Raw genomic sequence first — 20000 nt, forward strand, 5'->3', positions numbered from 1 at the left:
TGAATCAAAGGTGTGGAGATGGACACTGGCTTTTGAAACTCCAAAGATTTTGTTCGATGCCATAAAGTGGGAACGCTTAACCGATTTTCTCGTGTTTGTGAAAATTCTTAACGGGAACGATTCCTCATTCCTGCGAATCATATCCACGCCTTTAGGATAAATTTCGTACCCAGCCTCTCGAGGGCTGAGAGCGCCCGGCGTCTTCAGGGACTACTTTAAAAGGGATTCAATTTCACTCCCTCATATGATTGGAGCCTGTGTCTTAAGTGACTGGTTCATCAGAAACCCTTAAGGGTTAAAACTGGTTCACAGCTTCCGAATATTCAGTGCGAACTGATTGATTGAATGTTTCAGTGCTAAGTACCATATTTGGAAACCTCTCGCTCTTGTTGTTCCAAATATGGTACGTAGCAAATTGAATATTCAGAAGCTTGTTTCCCAGCACACAAAGGGCCGTTACACGTTTCAACCCTTATGGGTTTCTGATATCACTGAAAACCTCACTTTAGCTGCTGGCTACGAGTCCACGAGATAATTCTTATATACTTTAAACAAATATTGTTACCTCCATTTTACCCGACAGTGATTCCCTGGTGCTGAGGACTTCACATTTCGTTCCAAACTCAGTGATTTGGCAGTCCCAAGGCAAGGATTCAAAACTGATCAAAGTGCACTTCCATCCTGTGGGACACAGCAATTCGCGACTCAGAGCCATAAATTGTGGGTTGCCTGCTAGGCCAACTACAACAGTCCCAGGCGTAACGTAATTCTTCAGAGCTCGGAAATAAATCGGATGGTCACTCGCTGGAAGCGTAAACACCACTATGTCAATATCTTGCAAAGCAACTCTTTCACTTTTTGTGATTAGTGAAGGCTTAGACGAGATGCGAGAAGGTGTTTCAGTCGATGGGAAAGTAACCTCGATGTTCCTCGAACGTATCGCAGAATTCCACTGTTGCGCTACATCGTTACTCAAGCAAAGAACTCGAACGCTTGTCCCTTCCTTTGAAGATGCAATTCCAGCTAAGACATGCGCCCCGGCGTCACTTCCACATATAAGCAGCTTAGGAGTGGGTGGGGTGTTTCTGCCCTGCTGTTAAGACAAGAACTCATGCTGTAATCTCTCAAGACATCCATAATTGAACTACTTTATAGAATTGCACAAATGCAAATGACAAAAGGAGCCTAATTTTGAGACTGTTTTACGTCACTTTTTGCTTCAACAGGCCGGAAGAGAAACTCAAGGCCACCGATAGCGCTTCGCAATAATGGCCGCCACTGATCTACTCTTTCGGCTCCTCACTCAATTTTTGGGTGACGATCAAGTAGAATACCTGCGCAGGAATCTTCGCCCAGACGGGTTAAGTCCACGTGATCCCAAAATATTTTTCTCCTTTAAAGGCATCCTTCTAACTGATCGAAGCGCATTGAACCTTTTATTTCTCTTTTTACGAAATGTTGATTTATCACAAGCGTCAAAACTTAAACAAGACAATAAGAACCATTTGTTTCTAGACCAAGTCAGAAGAGGCACTGGTCTACGCCTGATTTGACGTCACGAACTGATTTCCATTGCATTAAGTCTTTGTAAAAATGGTACAAAGTAGTTTGTGACGTCAAATCGAGAATAGACTTATGCCCCTTCTGAATCGGTCATAAATCAACTAGTTAAGTTTTGAAGCTTATGAAAAAGTGATCATTTGGCGAAGAGGAAGAAAAGAATGTGTAATGTGATTCGAAAAGGGCAAAGGGGAATTTATCGAAAAAATGTTTTTGGGTTAGGTGCACTGCTAATGGACTGCTTTTGTCAAAAATGAGAAATTGTTTTGTCTTCCCGAATTAAAACCGATTGTGTAGCATCTCAGATCGGAAAACGAACATCATTATATCCATGCGTGATAGACATACCGGATTGCTTCATTTACAGGAGGGGAGGGGAGGGGAGGGGAGGTTACATCGCCCGCAAATAGTTTATGAGAATATTTGCCGCACCTGCACTAGTCCTGTTGTTAGGAATACGAGAAATATTTCCAAATACTAATGTTTGGAAATTGACAATCTACAAATTCATAATTATAGATTCACATCGTTCGAAACAGTATCAAACAGATGACAAAAACGTACAAAGAACTTGGAAAAGCCCCAGAGTCCAGTTATTCCTCCAATGAGACCAGATCCACCAAAGAGCGAAGACTGTATAGCCGCTGCCGTCGATCCAGCAGCAACGCCTGATGCTGTGAGCCCACCAGCACCCAAGGCAGCTGTTGCTATAACCGGAGCAGCTATTACACCTACAGCAGCAGCTCCAACCCCTACAAGTCCGGTAATTGCCAGCTTCTTTGCAAAAGACCCTTTTCCTCCTTCTCCTCCTGGTTGAAAACACAAAATAACCCTGAGTAACTGGGTGTTAAGGAATCTCAACCACAGGTCTTTACGCGCGTCAGCGCCACTCTAAGTCTTACCGAATTCGAAGTCTTTGTTTTCAATGCGAAAACAGTCCAAATGTTCTCTACCCGCGGACAAAAACAGTTTTTGATAGTTTAAGGTGGCTGAACACAGTTTTTGATACCTATGTTTCATTTACCTTTTTTTCTTTTCTCATTTGGTCGCCAAAAATGGTGGAAGCAAGTTAATAACATGAACTTCGGCTTTTTGATAGTTAAGCTGACCTATAGGCCGTTGCCATGACAACATGAATAAGTTAAACAGACTTTAAAAATCGGTTTTGTTTATTGCCAGAAAATCTGGTCATAAGATTTTCTTTATAATTTGCATGCAACAAGCTTGTAACGATGCTAACAGGTTGACTCTATTTTAATATAATAATTTGACAGAGAGATCTTAATTCTCCCTTTTGGAAGGTTCATATCATTACATCATTTCATATATCTTTATTTAAACTCGGGTTTTTAGGGTAGCTTGGTGTAGCTAATATCTCCGTGCATTGCCCCCCCCCCCCCCCCCCCTCCTCCCCCAACCATGACACACCACGGAAGACAGACCACAACACCGGGAACTATATGCCCTACTCTTTGCGACAAGTATGCGGGTTCTTTTTTACGTCCCACGGGATTATGAACATTGAAGGGTTGTGAGACGAGACCTCCGGCTTATCGTCCTTATCCGAGAAGACTAGAGAGTCTAACCATTTGCATGTAATATACCGAATGCAAATATGGCGGACCACTAGGGCGGACCGGATCGAGTTGCGCGAAGTCGAGGGTAGTTAGGCCACGGCTTTTCCCCTGTTGTTTTGGTTGTCGCGAATGGCTGAACGTGTGCTAACTGAGGAGGATATCCCGGGAGCTTCTCTCGCTGGCAGAGAGCCGATGCGTTTTGTTTTGACTACACGTTGCGAGAAACTTGCAAAAATCGAGAGTGTTTTGTCATTTTCGCGATGCCTACTCATTGCTGTGTTCCTCGATGTAACCAGAAAGGTGTAAAATCACCAGCTCAAGAAAAGTATCCCTTTTTGAATTTCCAAATCAACCGTTACTGAGGAAGAAGTGGATTCAAGCGATCCGACGAGAGGAAGGAAAGAACTGGCGAATCACTGCTCTTTGCATTTTACACGAGAAGATCTCAGAAAGTCGCTCGCTCGACGAACTTATGTTGTAGAGGGAAGTGTACCGTCACGATTTCCTTGGTCTGTGCCATCCCCAAGGAAACGAAAAGCACCAACTGAAAGGCTGCCTTTGCCGGTACCTTCGAAGGAACAATTGTTTACATCCGACCCTGCTTCTGAAATTAACATCGCGTCTTTAGCTATTGAAAGTTCAGATGAAATATTTCCCACTGCAAGTGGAGCCAACGAAAAATGAGCCCGATATCAGTGTTGAGAGTAACGTGGAAATGGATCAACGAAAGAAAGTCGAGGATCTCGAGGCTAGACTGTTAGAAGCTGAAAAGGAGCTTTCGAGCCTTCGAAAGAAGAACGATGCACTGGACAGAAAGATTACCGAAAATGAGCAGCACCAGGAGACAATGTCTTCCCGTTTATTTTCTCTCGGTCGTTTCAAGTCTGATGCAGATGTTAACTTTTATACTGGCCTTCCCAATTATGCCACTCTCATAAGTATTTTTGAATTTTGAATCCTGGTGAGGATTGCGAAAACATTCGCTCTAGGATTAGCTCAGACGTCCCAGAGGAGTTTTACAACCCTGAATCTGACGACGAGGAGAATGGGCCGACAGCCAAGAAAGGACGCCGCCGAAAGACTCATATAATGAAAACTTGCACAATTTTAACAAAAGAGCCAAAATGTGGTTGCAAAACCCAACCTGGCCAGCAACACAAGAGCAAGAGGCATCCGTGACCTCTCCACTGAAAATGCACAATGCAGCTTTTAAATTGTGGGGAGGATCATTTTTTCTAAAGCTGTGATGGCACTGACAGCGGAAATAACTATAATTATTATCGCTTGCTGCTGACAAGTTCTTTAAATATTCGTCGTTCAATAACGTTGTTGCTTTTCGCACACTAGTAGGTACTGAGTGGCTTTTGCTGGAATCAACGTTTTCCCCTGACTTTGCGATGTGATTGTTCATCTCGGCACGGGTGAAAAAAGGCATTCGTTTTCTATCAAAAGATCAGCCATCCGAAGGGTAGTTTGGTTGCGGCGCATTTACAGTAGTTGAAGTATTGTCTCCACTCGCCGTTCGGTGCTGCTTGCGCTTTGTATAAACGTTGCGAGGATCAGGATCAACTATATTTTGGTCTCGGCCAGTTCTGATATACTCTTCGACCCTTTGAAAGCGAAAATATAGTTACTTTGAGCTCGTATAGTCCTATTTTTCACAGGTATGGTATTTTGACAAGTCATAGCGACTTCCGCCTTACCTCTTCACTAGCGCTGCCTTTGTTTTCAACCCCTTCAATGAATCGCCTCTACATTTCAGCCAAAAACGAAGTTCGTCCCATTTTAATATCTGGGGCTCTCTACCAGCGAGAGAAGCTCCCAGGATATCCAACAGGGAAAAGCCGTGGCCTAGCTTCCCTCGACTTCGCGCAACTCGACCCGGTCCGCCCGAGTGGTCCGCCATATTTGCATTCGGTGTATTACAAAGGCAGCACTTTCTCCTCAGTTATTTAAAGATCCTGAGTGTTGCTCCGGGCCGGAGTTGAACTCACGACCTCCCGCGTGACAGCCCGGTGCTCAACAAACTGAGCCACCGATGCGCGGTTCACTGGAATATATAGAATTTCCTCTGCTAAAGTTTTTTTTTCAATACGCCAGTTACTTATTCCTAAAGTATTTTCGCGCCAAATTTCGTTAAATTTAACGAGCGGTTCTCGAGAAAAAGGCGTATTTCCGAGAAAGCTACTCCGCATTCAATCGCATTTTTTTAAGTTACTACGCATGCGCTGCATATAACTGGGTTCTTTCGATAACAAGAAAAATCTGCGAATCGCTACCTTTTCTAACATACATTTCTCATAAAAGACTAAAACCTTCAAAACACTTTGTTCAATTATGAGGAAAAAAAGTACAGATAGCGAAAGCATTGTGAAAATGAAATGATTGCTTTGTTGAAGCCATGTTTATTTTTTTGCAATCCTTGCACGCGCCCTGCATTGCCTTAGAAAAAAGCGCTCGCGAAAACTTTGTTTGACGACCTTAAACATGTAAAGAATTGTATCCGAAGTAGCTATCCGAAGTAATTTTAGCTACCTTTCGTGCAAGTGAGAAAACCATGGTATGTTTAGTAAACAACAAAGAGTATCTCGCAACCATATGCCTTTACGCGTGTCTTTTACACTTAAGTGTGCCTAAACCGGCTCATCTATTTTTTCTTTGCCCCTACAACAAACATCTCGCTATTCACACCGCGATTTTTCACGTATTATTAGATGTAAAGTTACCTAAAGTTAGAAAACCATCTGTCCTTTTGGTCCTCGACAAAGTTGAGAGAGGTATGGGTATGGGTTTATTCTCGATCTGACATAATCATTACGTTCAAGTTTACAAAACGTTTTTACAACGGAAAGAAGTTTGTGACGTCAAACCATGAAGGAACCTTTGCCTCTCTAACCTCGATCTTAGGTCAAAATGAAAGCACATTAAGCCAAGTTTCGAGTTAAAAAAGGTAATATTAACCATTTTATTGCAGTCTCAGTGAATCAAGCTGGGCAGAGTTGCTTTTCTAATTGAAAAGACTACAAATCAAAGAACAACAAATCATATCAAAATATTGGTTCTTGCTGAGAAGGGAAGATCATAGTGCTCAATTGAAAACATGTCAGACCACACACAGCATCAAGGCCGCATTCGAACACAGGCCATAATGATAAAAAGGTGAGTGATTTCACCACAGCACCCATGGAGACATCTACCTGAGTAGCGTGAAAAGGTTTGAGTTTAGGTGCACGTAAATAACTATGCTGAGCATGATGGTCATAATGATTATTATAAATAAATTTTCAAAAACATAGCCTATCCCAGAAATTGCGAGTAAAATAATTCTCCTGCATATATAGCTGTGGAAATCACAATAGAGAGCATTTAAATATTTTGTGGAATTTGACAAGACTTCCGCATAATTTGCTAATTTCCGCACGATGCCTCATAATTCGCACTAAGAGCATAATAAAAAAGCTGAGACTTTGTAATAGTTTGTTTCTTAAAGCTTTAAAACGCCACACTTCAATGCAATTTTAACTCTCAAATCGACGAAACGGCCTCGAATCAATTGTAACGTGACAGGACCTGAAGGGCTTTGTAGCCTGCCTTAAATAAGTTTTTACCATTCTACCCGAGTGGTATGGTATTTATGAAAGTCGTCTATTGGTGCAGAACAAAAATAATAGAAGGATAGAAGATCCCCACAGAAGAGCTAAAGTTGGGGGTTGTACTGTATGCTGAGCTAATTAAGGCTACAATAGTCCACTGCAGAGATAGATCCCTTGTATTTCACTTAACCAACAACAAATATTTATTTATAAAAAAATTAATTAAGAGTACAGTCTGCCTATTGTTTGTCTGTGTGCAAACGACTTTTTAGCAGTGCAGAAGATGGGTTTAAACCCTAGAACCAATAATCGCAGCTACAAATAAGCAAAGAAAAATCGCATAATTTGCCGAATAAATCAGACAAGCGATGCCGCATAATTAACAATTTTTTTATCGCACTTTATCAGATGCCCTGTTTCATTACCAATAAATAGTAACGACGTTAACATCGATGAGGATGACCGTGACGACCATGACTGCTATTATTATCATTATTATTACCATTTGCAGATGAATCGTTATCTCCAGGCTTAACATCATATTCTTCATCTTTTTCCTCTTCTGCTTCTATTTCTCCTTCTTCCTGTAAAAGTATAATAAATCACTGGTTCAGCTGCATATATCAGCAATTCCTTTACTGTTGTGGCTGATTGTTCATTGCTGGGGTCAATTCAATAAAACTTTTACACGTGTAATTTACAAGTGTAGCTATTGTTCTCTAAAACAATGGCTACACTTGTAAATTACACGTGTAAAAGGTTTATTGAATTGACCCCAGCACTATAGAGTGTGGCGTTGTCCTGCATCATGAAAGACTCCATGCTCGTCACCACAGCCGTGGATCGACCCAAGGCTCTGGGAAACTGTGTAGAAGAGCATGCGCCGTGGGGTTCTTATACCTAAGTAAGTAAGTACTTTTTAAGTAAGTAATTTTATTTAACCACATATCGCATATGAGCGATAGCTCGTTTAAATGCAAATGTGTCATAAAAATTACAATGTGATAATTTAAATAATCTTACATGTACAAGTAATGAGTGAGAAATAAGAAATAAAAATTAAATCAACTGAAATGAACAATAACCGATTACAATAATTAATAGTTTAATAAAAGAAAATATTGGTGATTAGACTGTCTATTTACAAAACATACAATTGCAGTCATACGATGAAGACAACTGTATGTTTTGTAAGTTCTTCCGAAATGTAGAAAGGGATTCCGACATCCTTATTTTGTCTGGTAGATTGTTCCATTGTTTACTAGCCTGGTACGTGAAAGAATGTAGCATATAAGATGAGGTTGGTCTTGGAATAACAACCTTAAGATGGCCCCGTAGGCTGCAACCGTTGCTATGCAGGATAAACATTTCCCGAATGTAGTTCGGTGCCTGGCCATAAATACTTTTGTATGCGAGTATCAGTGCTTGTTCTATGCGTCGGTCTTCCAGGCTTTTAATATGTGCGATGTTAAGTAACTCTTCATAAGCAGTCGATTCAGAGTGATTAAGAAGAGTCCACAGAGCGAATGCGTTGGTTGACTCTAGTTTTACGGACAGACTTTTACTTAGACCTATGAACAGTGGTGATGCATATTCAAAGTGAGGCAGAATAAATGCTTTGTACAATTTAATCATAATATCTGAGGGTATAAATTTACGAATGCGACGAAGAATTGAAACTTTTGTGTTCACTTTCCGGCAGATTTCTTTAATATGTGCTAGAGAGTGAATTGACGATGATTACTCCGAGGAGCTTGATCTGTGAAACGTAATCCAGTTCATTGCTGTCAATGACAAACGGCGTTGGAAGAGTTGCTCTGTTAAAGACGATGGATTGAGATTTACTTTGATTGAGTGATCGCCAGGAAGTTCTTACGAAACCGGGAGACAAGTAGACCAAGGTTGTTTTGTAAGTTTATTTGCAAGGCGGATGGACAAAGGCTTGAAGAGTACCCCGTAGTGTCATCGGCATAAAATTTTAAGGAGCACGAAATATCTGAAAAGTTCGCATCATTCATATATATATTGAAGAGAAGGGGGCCCAAGATTGAACCTTGAGGATCTCCACTCTTCATAATTTGCCAATCTGACAAATTACCGTCTATCTTGACATGTTGCTTTCGATCAGTCAAGATTTCGACCGTTGTCAGCTCAGAGGCGGTTTGCGACTCGGAAATCCACCCCAGCCGCGATTTTTTCACGCAAAGCTAAAGCCACATCATTTGCGAACCTCCGTGGATGTTTCGTAGTCAAAAATCCCCACGCACTTGGCTGGAAATGAGCATTTTCTGCTTCGATTTCCGCGATAGCTGATGAATTTAACTGCTGCTGATCACCGCACAAGACACGGAGCTTGGGTCCGAGGTCAAATTAACTCCACCCGATGAGGTACAGTCATTACAACACTTACCCATCCCCACAGCGGCTCCTCGAACAGCTCCATGGTTACGAGAAGCCGCTGTGGGGATGGAGTAAGTGTTGTTATGACTGTACCTCATCGGGTGGAGTTAATTTGACCTGACCCAAGCTCCGTGTCTTGTGTGGTGATCAGCAGCAGTTAAATTCATCAGCTATCGCGGAAATCGAAGCAGAAAATGCTCATTTCCAGCCAAGTGCGTGGGGTATTTTGACTACGAAACATTCACGGAGGTTCGCAAATCATGTGGCTTTAGCTTTACGTGAAAAAATCGCGGCTGGGATGGATTTTCGAGTCGCAAACCGCCTCTGAGCTGACAACGGTCGAAATCTTAGTGTGCAGCCTTGACTTCGTCTTAGAACATTGAAAACATGGACTTCCCGAAACTGTGAAATAAACTCCAAAAGGCACAGGAATACACCAGAGGTGAGTCATTTTGATTCATTTTATTGAATGAACGTTAAATTGAGCAATTTTTAGGCTTCATAATCGACTGTATTTTATTTCCCATACAAAGTCTTATAACTCGTTTAAATTCTCAACGGCTGTCTGTAGTGACGCGAGCTTGGGCTGCCTATGCTTTGGAGCGATGTTTTTGACTAAGTTTCAAGCTGAAGGAAAGCCCGCGGGAAATGTAATTGTAATTGTAAAAAAGTTGTTAAGTACAGCTCAGGATTTCAAGGCAACGTTCACCAAAGCAAAGATTTTTAAGGATTTACAGCACAAAAACATTGTTTCATTCAAGGTCGAATATGTGTACTTTGATCTCGAGACCTTTGGCGGTGAGGGAAAAGTTAGCTCCTTGAAAAACGTCCTTAGCTGCCTTGATCAAAACGATTGTCAGGGAATTGGACCCACGTTCATGTAAAAAACTGTCGGTGATGGGCAAAAATATAGGGCTTTTAAAAATTAGAAATTATTATAGTGCGTTCTTAAATTCCGCTCACGACTGATATCACACAGTGCAAGCAAATGTCGAAAATAAGATTATTCTTTTGCTTCTTCTTTTGCTCGACCGTAATGGTGAATGTCAAAAGTGCTTAGAAGGACTCGCTTCTCTACTCCTCTCGCGTTGTACGTTTTTTCAAAATGTAATGAGCAAGGTTTTCTGACTTTAAAGACATTAACGTTTCTTTTTTCATACGGTATTTTGGCAAAAAGTAACCCGTTCCGGCTTTATAAAGTTCATAGTGTATGCTTACTTCATATGTATGTTTCGTCCGTAGCTTTACGATAGAAACACTGTTTCGTTGATATTTTAATAGCCGGCAATTCTGTGCGAATTGTCCCAACGTTTCAACAATTGCACTGTTAAAATGGAGCTTGTAATTAAAAAAAAAACAGATCAGATCTCTCTTAATTTTCCCGGTCTCGGAGATTCCCCATTTTAGTAATTCTCCCTTTTACAGATTCCCTATTTTAGTCATTCCCCCTTTCAGAGATTCCCCTTTTAGAGATTCCCCGTTTTAGTAATTCCACCTTTAAAAGATTTCCCATTTTAGTAATTCCCTGTTTTAGAGATTCCCATAGTAGTAATTCCCCCTTTTAGAGATTCCCTATTTTAGTAATTCCCCTTTTAGAGATTCCCTATGTTAGAGATTCCCCGTTTCCCCGTTTCCCCATTCCTTATTTCTATTTCCCATTCTCTGTTTCCCCAGTCCCCAGTCCCCAGTCCCTGTTTTAGAATTAGCCACTAAACTAATGAGGTTTTTATTCAATTTTAACAACTGATGTCCATTTTACAGTTATTCTGTTTGCCGCCTACTTGTTGCCTTTTTCTTTCTTAATTTTCCTTCTAAAAAGAGAAATTTTAGAGTCAACTACAACGACAAAGTTTATTGAAAATTAGAAATAATTAATTACATTTCTTTCCCCCCGCAAATAGCTTATAAACTCATCAAGGCGGGGAGAACTGAGGACATACTACAAGTACAAGGTTATCTATAGATGGACTAAATAACAGTGAAGACACTACTATACAGTTACGCAGTAAATAGAATGAACTAACCTAAAACAAAACAAGTGCATTAAGATTATGACAAGAGGTTAACTTAAAGTATTAAATAGCTTAATAAGACGGGAGACTTCGACATAATCATCTTCTGACCGCAAGAAATTTAGTAATAATTCCTTTATCTTTTTACGAAAGAACGAGCGTTTAAGTAGTTTAATCGAGTAAGGAATAGAGTTCCAAATTTGGGCACCAATTCTCGAGAAAAAGGAATACATTTTATTAGTTCTAGAGAACTTAAAATAAAACGAGTCGCTAGAGACAGATCTAGTTCTGTAATTGTGAATCTGACTTGTTTTAACAAACTGATTGAGTATACTAGCTGGTGCTGACGGTCTGTTTATATCATACAGTAAATAGCTACAATCTCTAAAAAATAGGCTAGGTAGAGGAAGGCAATTTGATTTGAGAAAGAAGGGTACGGTGTGTTCTTTAGACTTACAGAAGTAAATAAGACGTAAGGCCCGTTTTTGTAAAGTTACAATCTTTCTTTGAAATGTCAAGGGACAATTACCCCAAGCACAAACACCATAAGTTCCATAAGAGTATTTACGGCAAGATTTTTTGACAATCGCATGATAATTAGATTGGCAAACCTGTTTGGGAAGCCGGTAGGATTTGAGCGGAAAAACAGCTTTTGGAGTCAAAATGCCCATAAAACTTCTCCAATGAGCTTTCATGTTGATATTCCAGTAAGATGTCTCATATTTTCGAATTTCCAAACATTTTGTAAAAATCTTATCAGTTGTCATCAAAGGCAACTTACTCTCTGACACTTGCAGACGCGATGTGCATGTTTTTGCCATGTCGAGATCTCTTGTGCCAAAAAATCATAATCAATTGAGGTAAACTTGTCAGGCTGGCATATTGAAAGCTGCCGAGATGCGTAAAAAAACGTATTTTGGAGCAAGACGACATTAGAGTGGGTTTTTAAGCAAGGTAATCGTTAAAACAACTTTACACTTTGACATGTGCCAATACACGGGACATGCCTATTTTTGGCATGTCGAGACCGAGAAGTAAACTTCGTTTTAGATGAAACCAAGACCAACTAACACCAGAAAAGTCACGAAATTACTTAAATAATTTTCCGGAGAAAATATTGTGATTTTCATCCAAGCCAAATCTCCGGAGATAAATCGGGAGGTAAGGTATCATGCAAATGAAGATACCTGATGCTATCAAGTGACGTGCTCATAATTAGTTTTCGCTCTTTGTACATCGCCCGTGATACAGAATTATTTGAAAACGTATTAAACCTTGAGAATTACCAGTGCTCCTCTTGAGTGAAAAATTAATAACAAATCCAAAGAAAGGAACTCTGCGTTAACCTTGATTTTCAACCAGTCTCACCTACTGCCGCATTCCATCATAAATTCCTGAAGGGTTGAGGTAAACTTCATTTTAGATGAACATTCTTTGTAGACTGAAAGTTGCTGAGATGGTAAAAGAGCTTGAATTTGATATTATTTTGATAATCAAAGTTTGGCAGCTTACTAAGACCAAGAGCAACTAACACCAGAAAGGTCACGAAATTACCTTTAAATAATTTTCCGCGAAAACGTGGTGATTTTCATCCAAGCCAAAAAAATATCGCAAAAAAATCGGGGGTTAAGCATTAACTCCGGGGTGGTGTGGGGGGTACTGCCATATATGGACTATACAGGTATGTGCCGCTGTGAAGGGTATGGTTTTCAAGCAGTTTAATCTAGGATGGAGTATATAAATCATAGCCTTTCGGTCTAGAATAGGGTATCATTTTTCACGAAACTGACCAGTCGCTTGAAGATTTTATCAAGACTAAGTAAACGAGAAATTCCCACTCAAGAATATAAAAAAAATCAAATCAGAAAGGTTTAAGTTTACGTAACTCTGTCTCAACAGTGTCAATAAATGGCTATCATGAAACACCTCTGGTAGTACTCTAGTATAGGGTAGCAAAATTCAGCTGAACTAGCTGTGGTATAGGGGTTATAAGGGTTCCAGGGTCCCAGCGGCACATCCCCACCCAAAAATTCCTGAAGTGCTCCCCCCCGGGGGTTGGGGGGCATTAACATCGCTCACGCAAATGAAGCTACCTGATGCTATCAAGTGACGTGCTCATAATTCGTTTTCTCTCTTTGTACATCGCCCGCGATACAGAATTATTTGACTAACCACGAACACACGTATTAAACTTTGAGAATTTCCAGTGCTCTTCTTGAGTGAAAAAATAAAAAACAAATTCAAGAAAGGAACTCTGTATTGACCTTGAACAGATCACCTACTCCCGGATTCCATCACGACTCTTTGCACACCTTACTACCTCTCGGTCATCATTTCGCTTTCTCTTTATTTTTCCCTATAAATGCATCGATCCATTCTTCCTTCGAAATTCTCTCAGTTTTTGTAACTGTTACGGTAGCCACATGCAGTGTTTAATATCTGAAAAACTTAATTGCAATGCTCTTCGTGCATTCCAAGCATTCATTGTCAACGCCCATTACAAAAACATGTCAATAATCACACAGACAATGTTAATGGTGTAACATTTGTTACCCGTAAGCACATGTCCCTCGAGGGACCTATTTTTTGGCATAAGAGATCCCGACATGACAAAAACATGCACATCGCGTCGGCAAGTGTCAGAGAGCAAGTTGTCTTTGATGACAACTGATGAGATTTTTACAAAATGTTTGGAAATTCGAAAATATCAGACATCTTGCTGGAATATATTGGAGAGGTTTTATGGGCATTTTGACGCCAAAGGCTGTCTTTCCGCTCAAATCCTACCGTCTTCCCCAACATGTTTGCCAATCTAATTATCATGCGATTGTCAAAATCTTGCCTTAAATTCTCTACAATTTCTCTTTTCATAAGGAAAATTAAAAAAGAAAAAGACAACAAGCAGGCCGCAAACAGAATAACTGTAAAATAGACATCAATTGTTTATATCACACTCAGTGATAGTATATGTTTCAGTGCATTTTGTGTTTGGAACAATTATACCCACCCTCACATAAAACAGTGGACGTGAGTCGTAACTATTGGCGTGGCAAAGAAGAGACGTTGATTAAGACTGGGAACGAGTGAAATTAGCTCGTGACGCTCGTGACCAAGAGGCAAGAGCAAAAAAAAAGCATGGCCGCAAGAACGTGTCAAGAACGTAACAAATTTTCTCTTGAACCATCCCAGTGGTGGATTTGAAAGAGAAATATCTAAGCCCAAACGGTCATTTGTTCAGTTTAACATCATCTTACCTTGAAGCGGAGCCAGAAGAGAAGAAGGAATCCAGTTTTCCTTGTTTGTCCACTTCTGCCTTCCGTTTCTTTGATGACATATTCATGCAGAGCCAGAAACTCCGAAAACAAGAGAATCCGAGTGAAACGAACACTTCGTAAGAAGCGCGCCCTTACGGGAAGATGACTCTGTTGAATACTACGCGTTTTCAGTCATCCTCACGGTGATTATAAAGTCACCGCACTTTAAAAGGTGAGAGAGAGTCTGTGTTAATAAACTACTGGTTTGTTTTTTAATTCACAAATTTGTCATTTGATGTATTTTTACTTTCTAATGTTTTGGTTTTGTATCAAAGTAGCCGGGCCTCAGACTTGCAGTAGCCGGGGCAAATCCCCGGCCCTTAGTGAAAACCATGAAGTCTTAAACTCACTCACTCACTCACTCACTCAGAGTCACACACTTACTCCAGCCCCCACGAAAAAAGGATTAATGTCTTCGTTACTGGGATTTTGCAATCCCAGGGTCTTTCATCTCCTACTCTCTGTAAATTATACGTAATCGATTATGTAAATGACATCAAAATACATCGAGGAAAAAAAACATAGAAGTGGCAATCACGCTCAGAACTCTCACATGACCTGCTTAGGAACAGCACTGCTTGGGGATTCCATCGCCATTCCACCCGATACTGTCATACAGGAATCAAAAAACGGGGAAAGAAGATTGGAAAAAGCCTTTAACAACCAAAAGCAACAATGAAATCAAGCAAAGAAAAGGAAGTTAAAAAATTATAAGATTAGAAGTCTTCTGCGGGGATAGTGCTGAGAGGTCTCTCTCATATCCAACGCACTCTTGTGGAATAATTGTTAAGCAGACACTTAGCCTAACATTAAATGTAATGATATGGGATAGGTCAAGTCAATGACATTCGACAACAAAAAATTAATCCATTCCTCTTCGTACAGGAATCAAAAACGTAAAAAGAATATTAGTAAAAAAGCCTAAACAACAAATAAAAAGGCATACACTGTTACAGTATTTTGTTTTAAACACAAACCAAAGCAAACGATCGATCTCCAGTCAGTATTCCAAAGAAATTTCAAATTTTTATCTTAACATTCCTCAAAAGGCTTTAGTAAAAGTAAATTGTGATAGTATTGCTGTGCTGATTGTTGAGGCCCCATTAGGGGAGGAAGACATCTAAGTATTGCGTATCCCTAAATATCCTGTATCCCGTTATTTCCTGTGGTTTGTATCACTATAATACCAGTGCGGTTTTTTAAATATCCCGCATCCCGTTAATTTCCTCCCCAAATATCGCAAATCCCTATAAGTTTTTTAAATCTAAATATCCCGTATTCCTGATAATCCCTAATAGCGCCTAGTTGTTTCTACTAGCAAATTTAGTAGCATAATAATAATAAGAAGAAATAACCTCTTTTGTTTTTATCTTTCTGGTAATTTCTACACATTTTCCGAAGTTTACCCGTGGTTGTAGTTCCCTGTAACTTGACAATTTGTGTTTTGACTGTTTGTGCATCCCACGGATACACCCTTATCGGCGTCTTGTTTTCAGTTATTTTCGATATTGTAGTGCTGTCTGGAACTTTTGTAGGGAACAAAACAATGTTAAGCTTGAACGAACAGCCAAGTGCTTCAACTTGTTTTTAATTACCTTCCTGGGCATGCATTTTGTGTTTTTCAACTCCGCGACGCTAGCGTAGAAAAGTTTGTTTTCGATCTAAAGCTTAACTGGTGCAATTACTTTTACCAAAACAATTTTCTCATTTATTTACGTAGCCGTTTCTTTGTAAATCTTTCTTTGCAATTCCATCGCTTTTTGTGTAGATGGAACGCAGTTCAAATGCAGACCGAATGCAGATTTTTTGGGACAACCCGTGCATCGATCTTGAGACTCCAAATTGTGCCCACCACAGATTAATTACAGCACGGAGAAACACAAATGACATCCATCTCCAATCATGTGCGCATCATCGCAAAGCACGTGCATGGAAGATTTCGTTTCTCTATCGTTCTGTCGGATAGTCACGATTTTTCAACCTTTTCAATGGAAAAGTCCATTAATATCGTTCTGAAAATTTTCTGATAATTGGCATGTGCTGGCCCTGTATGGCTTTGAATTCTGAAGCTGTTCAGTCCTCGTTGATTAAAATGATTCTGTTCCTGACTTCATCATAACAAAAACGTGAAGCAAGGCTAGCGACAAAAAATCGCTGTGACTCGTGTACAGTATGTTGCCTAGTATCCGATCGGTACCAGTATACGACTTAGCTCTTTCGGCCAAGGAAGGAGAATTATAGTAGTTTTAAACTGAAGTGGTCGGCTACTGGGCAACATACTGTACCAGCCGATTAATTTGAATTTATTCGGAACGTCATCAAACAAAACTGAAATCATCTCTTAATTACACAATCGCGAGGCTGAGCGGCCATGTAATTGAAAATCTGAACATCAATGAGATACAAAAACAGACTTGCAAATAAGCTCAAATCACAATACTGGCATACGACTTAGCTCTTTCGGCTAAGGAAGGAAAATTATAGTAGTTTTAAAATGAAGAGGTCGGATACTGGGCAACACACTGTACCAGCCGATAAATTTGAATGTATTCGGAACGTCACCAAACAAAACGGAAATGTTAATCGTTCGTCGTTTTCAGAGTAAAACAACGTCTTTGGCTTTTTAATTTCGTTGCAATATTTAACTGAATATTTTTTTTATTTCATCTGTTGGGTCAGGAAGCCTTCTTTGTCGGGTTCCTTAGAACGTATCTATTTTGACTTACGTTGAATTATTTACACAATCGCGAGGTTGAGCGGCCATGTAATTGAAAATCTGAACATCCATGAGCTACAAAAACAGACTTGCGAATTATCGCAAATCACAATGCTGACATACGACTTAGCTCTTTCTGCTAAGGAAGGAAAATTATTGTAGTTTTAAAGTGAAGTGGTCGGATATTGGGCAACATACTGTACCAGCCGATAAATGTGAATGTATTCGGAACGTCATCAAACAAAACTGAAATCATCTCCCACTAAAAAACGCAATAAAGGGCCTTGGGAGTCCTATAGAAGTTATATATTTAGTTTGAACAGGAAGTATGTGCCTTACGTTTTCAGATGATGCCTCGCCTTGATTACACGTTTCGTCTACACTCTCGTCTGCCATCTTAGTTGGACAAGTTGAACACAAAAAAACCTTTGCACTCAAGTGTTTATATCAAAGCGCAGTCTGTAAAAGGCAACACCGCTGTTACGTAAGGACAGAGGCCCTTTGGCTCAGACGTTCACACCTTTAATTATTTTATAATGTCCTATCCCATTTTGAGGTATTTTAGTTTTTTAAGCTTTGGTAATAAATTCAGTTTAAAGATAACAAAACACTCCATTGAGTGAAATTCACTCGCTTCTTGTTTAAATAATTAGTCTGCTAAAAACTAACTGCAAATTGCTCTAACGGACGTTTTCCAGCATGTCATCCATGTCTTGCAGTTGCACTAAGCAAACGTTTATTGCACACGCTCAGGAAGGACTGAAGGTGTTGTTTCCGCTTCATAATTTCTCTTATTGTTAGTCAAATCTGATGCCAGGCCAAAATATTGTTAATTTCATTTGGCTTTACGTTTGCACCAAAAAGTATCGTAAAAGCCAGGAGTTAACATAAAAAGACAAGCCAAAAGACAGATGAAGGCAAAAAATAACAAAGTTTTTGTATATAGCTCTGAATCGAATTCTCATCAAAAGATTAATGACAATCGATCGCAAAAGCACGAAGATTTCTGGAGTCTCTGGCTTTTATGATGTTTTGTCAAAAGGAAGAAATTGATCACGTGCCAGGCAAGCATAAAAGTTCAGTCCAGCAATTCATAACCTACTATAAGTACTTTACCCTAACTACGAAAAACAATAACAATAACAATATCGTGATGTGCATTTGATACAACTGCACGTAGTTTTTCTTGATAGCGTTTGTACTTTTCTTCCGGGACTACGCGCCTCGTTGGCTATCTACATGTATCTTCTCATATCCAACGCGCACTCATGGAATAATTGTTAAATATATATATAGTCTTTCACAAGCATCCAATACGTGTAGACGTTTTCTTCATGAAGCAATATATAAAACACAAATGAAGAAAAGACACATTTAAAGAGAAAACCTATATTTCGACCGACTTGTGGGTCTTCTTCAGGGTGAATGAAGAAAAACCGTTATACAAAATTTCTACTGCGCCAATGAAATACGAAATACGAAAGTGCGCGCTACGACTTCAACCGTAAATAAACGTAACAATTGAAACATAAGTAACATCCGCACGTGCCAAAGGACAACATATGCGCGTGCCAAAGGATAGCACGCGAACGGAGAGTATATGAGTTACGCTAAAAAAAAAAAGGAAATAAGTGTAAAAATAAGGGAAAATAACAGATAAATTACCCAGTAAAGTATGTAGCAGGTAATTCTGTATTAAACCAGGGCAGCTGATCTTCAAAAGCATTTAGTTAATAGGGGTCAATGATCATTTCTACTGGTTTACCATTAATTTCAACATCAATCGTAAAGTTGAGCTCGAGTCCCCCTTCCTTACCAGCAAAGTATTTATTCGTGGTGGTATTCATCTGTATGCTGGTGTGTCTGTGGTACAACCTTCACCTTGCGATCCTCTTTCTCTGCACCACTCCATCTGCAGTATTTTGCGTAGAGTCCAATCTTTTTACATTTCCTACACTCAGCACCTTTGTCATCATTAGCTAGATCATCATCCCTTCCACACCTAAAACAGCTCTTTGTTTTTGCTTTGGATAATGTAGGAGTTTTGTCGTACTTGTTTATCTGATTCATATCAGATTTTTCTGGGAAACTTTGAGATTTCTCTCCTCCAAGTAGCAACGTATCCTTCTTTGCATTCTCTATTGCTCTTCCCAACGTTTGAGCCTTCTCCAGTGTCAGGGTATCCCCTTGCAGTAGACGTTTTTCTCGTAAGTAACCGTCGTAACACTTCTCAATAACTTGACCAAGGATATTATCTTCAACAGTCTCTCTGAAGTCACAAGAAGGGCTCAGGACTCTCAGTTCCGCAATAAATGTATCTAAAGTTTCATTTTCCTTCTGTGCTCGCTTCCTGTACCTGTATCTTTCAGCCCATTTGTTCTTCTTTGATCGAAAGTGTGCAGTCAACGCTGCAGTCACATCCTCATATTTCTCTTTATTTCCAGGCAGTCCGGAAAGCAAACGTTGCACTCCCATCCCTGCTAAATGTAACAAAGTCGCCCTTTGTACAGTATCTTCTTCTTTGTTAAGTTTCGTAGCAATCCTGTAGTTTTCAAATGCCTCCAGCCAGTGCTTCCACTCATCCACCAAATTCGTGGCTTCAAGGTTTACTGGTAGTAAAACAAACTTGATGAAATTCAGCCTTATATTTGCCGAAATATATCGCCTTCTCCTCGTCGCCAATTGTAGTGTTATGAGTAACGGATGGCCTGGATTAACGCAACCTTTCTCATAATTCTCCTCGTTTCTGCCATTACATACATACACGTACAATGCCAAGTAACCTAGCGTTCTGGCAGAGGGTTCCCACAACACTACATCATCCTTTC

At 39.9% G+C, this 20000-nt stretch overlaps 2 protein-coding genes across 5 annotated transcripts in view; both read right to left on the minus strand.

Annotated features, from left to right (window-relative positions):
* The window catches only part of LOC137974288 (tauropine dehydrogenase-like), a 19229-nt gene extending 1619 nt beyond the window's left edge, over positions 1 to 17610 (minus strand). Inside the window, exons 1-5 of one of the 4 annotated variants that reach the window (XM_068821168.1) lie at positions 17512 to 17592; positions 14397 to 14495; positions 7233 to 7314; positions 2125 to 2369; positions 566 to 1090 (exon numbers count right to left, since the gene is read on the minus strand). In XM_068821168.1, coding sequence (XP_068677269.1) covers positions 566 to 1090; positions 2125 to 2369; positions 7233 to 7314; positions 14397 to 14495; positions 17512 to 17568 — 1008 coding nt within the window. In that variant the 5' untranslated portion in view covers positions 17569 to 17592. Of the gene's footprint in view, positions 1 to 565; positions 1094 to 2124; positions 2370 to 7232; positions 7315 to 14396; positions 14496 to 17511 lie in introns of all 4 variants that reach the window. The other 3 variants (XM_068821167.1, XM_068821170.1, XM_068821169.1) reach the window with 3 other exon arrangements.
* A 1389-nt stretch (positions 17611 to 18999) lies between these two features.
* LOC137972689 (uncharacterized) overlaps positions 19000 to 20000 on the minus strand; it is a 1218-nt gene continuing 217 nt past the window's right edge. The window contains exon 2 of the mRNA XM_068819418.1: positions 19000 to 19918. Within this exon, the coding sequence (XP_068675519.1) occupies positions 19000 to 19918 (919 nt within the window). The remainder of the gene's footprint in view (positions 19919 to 20000) is intronic.

This window comes from Montipora foliosa, chromosome 10 (assembly GCF_036669935.1).
Source record: "Montipora foliosa isolate CH-2021 chromosome 10, ASM3666993v2, whole genome shotgun sequence".
Taxonomy (NCBI): domain Eukaryota; kingdom Metazoa; phylum Cnidaria; class Anthozoa; order Scleractinia; family Acroporidae; genus Montipora; species Montipora foliosa.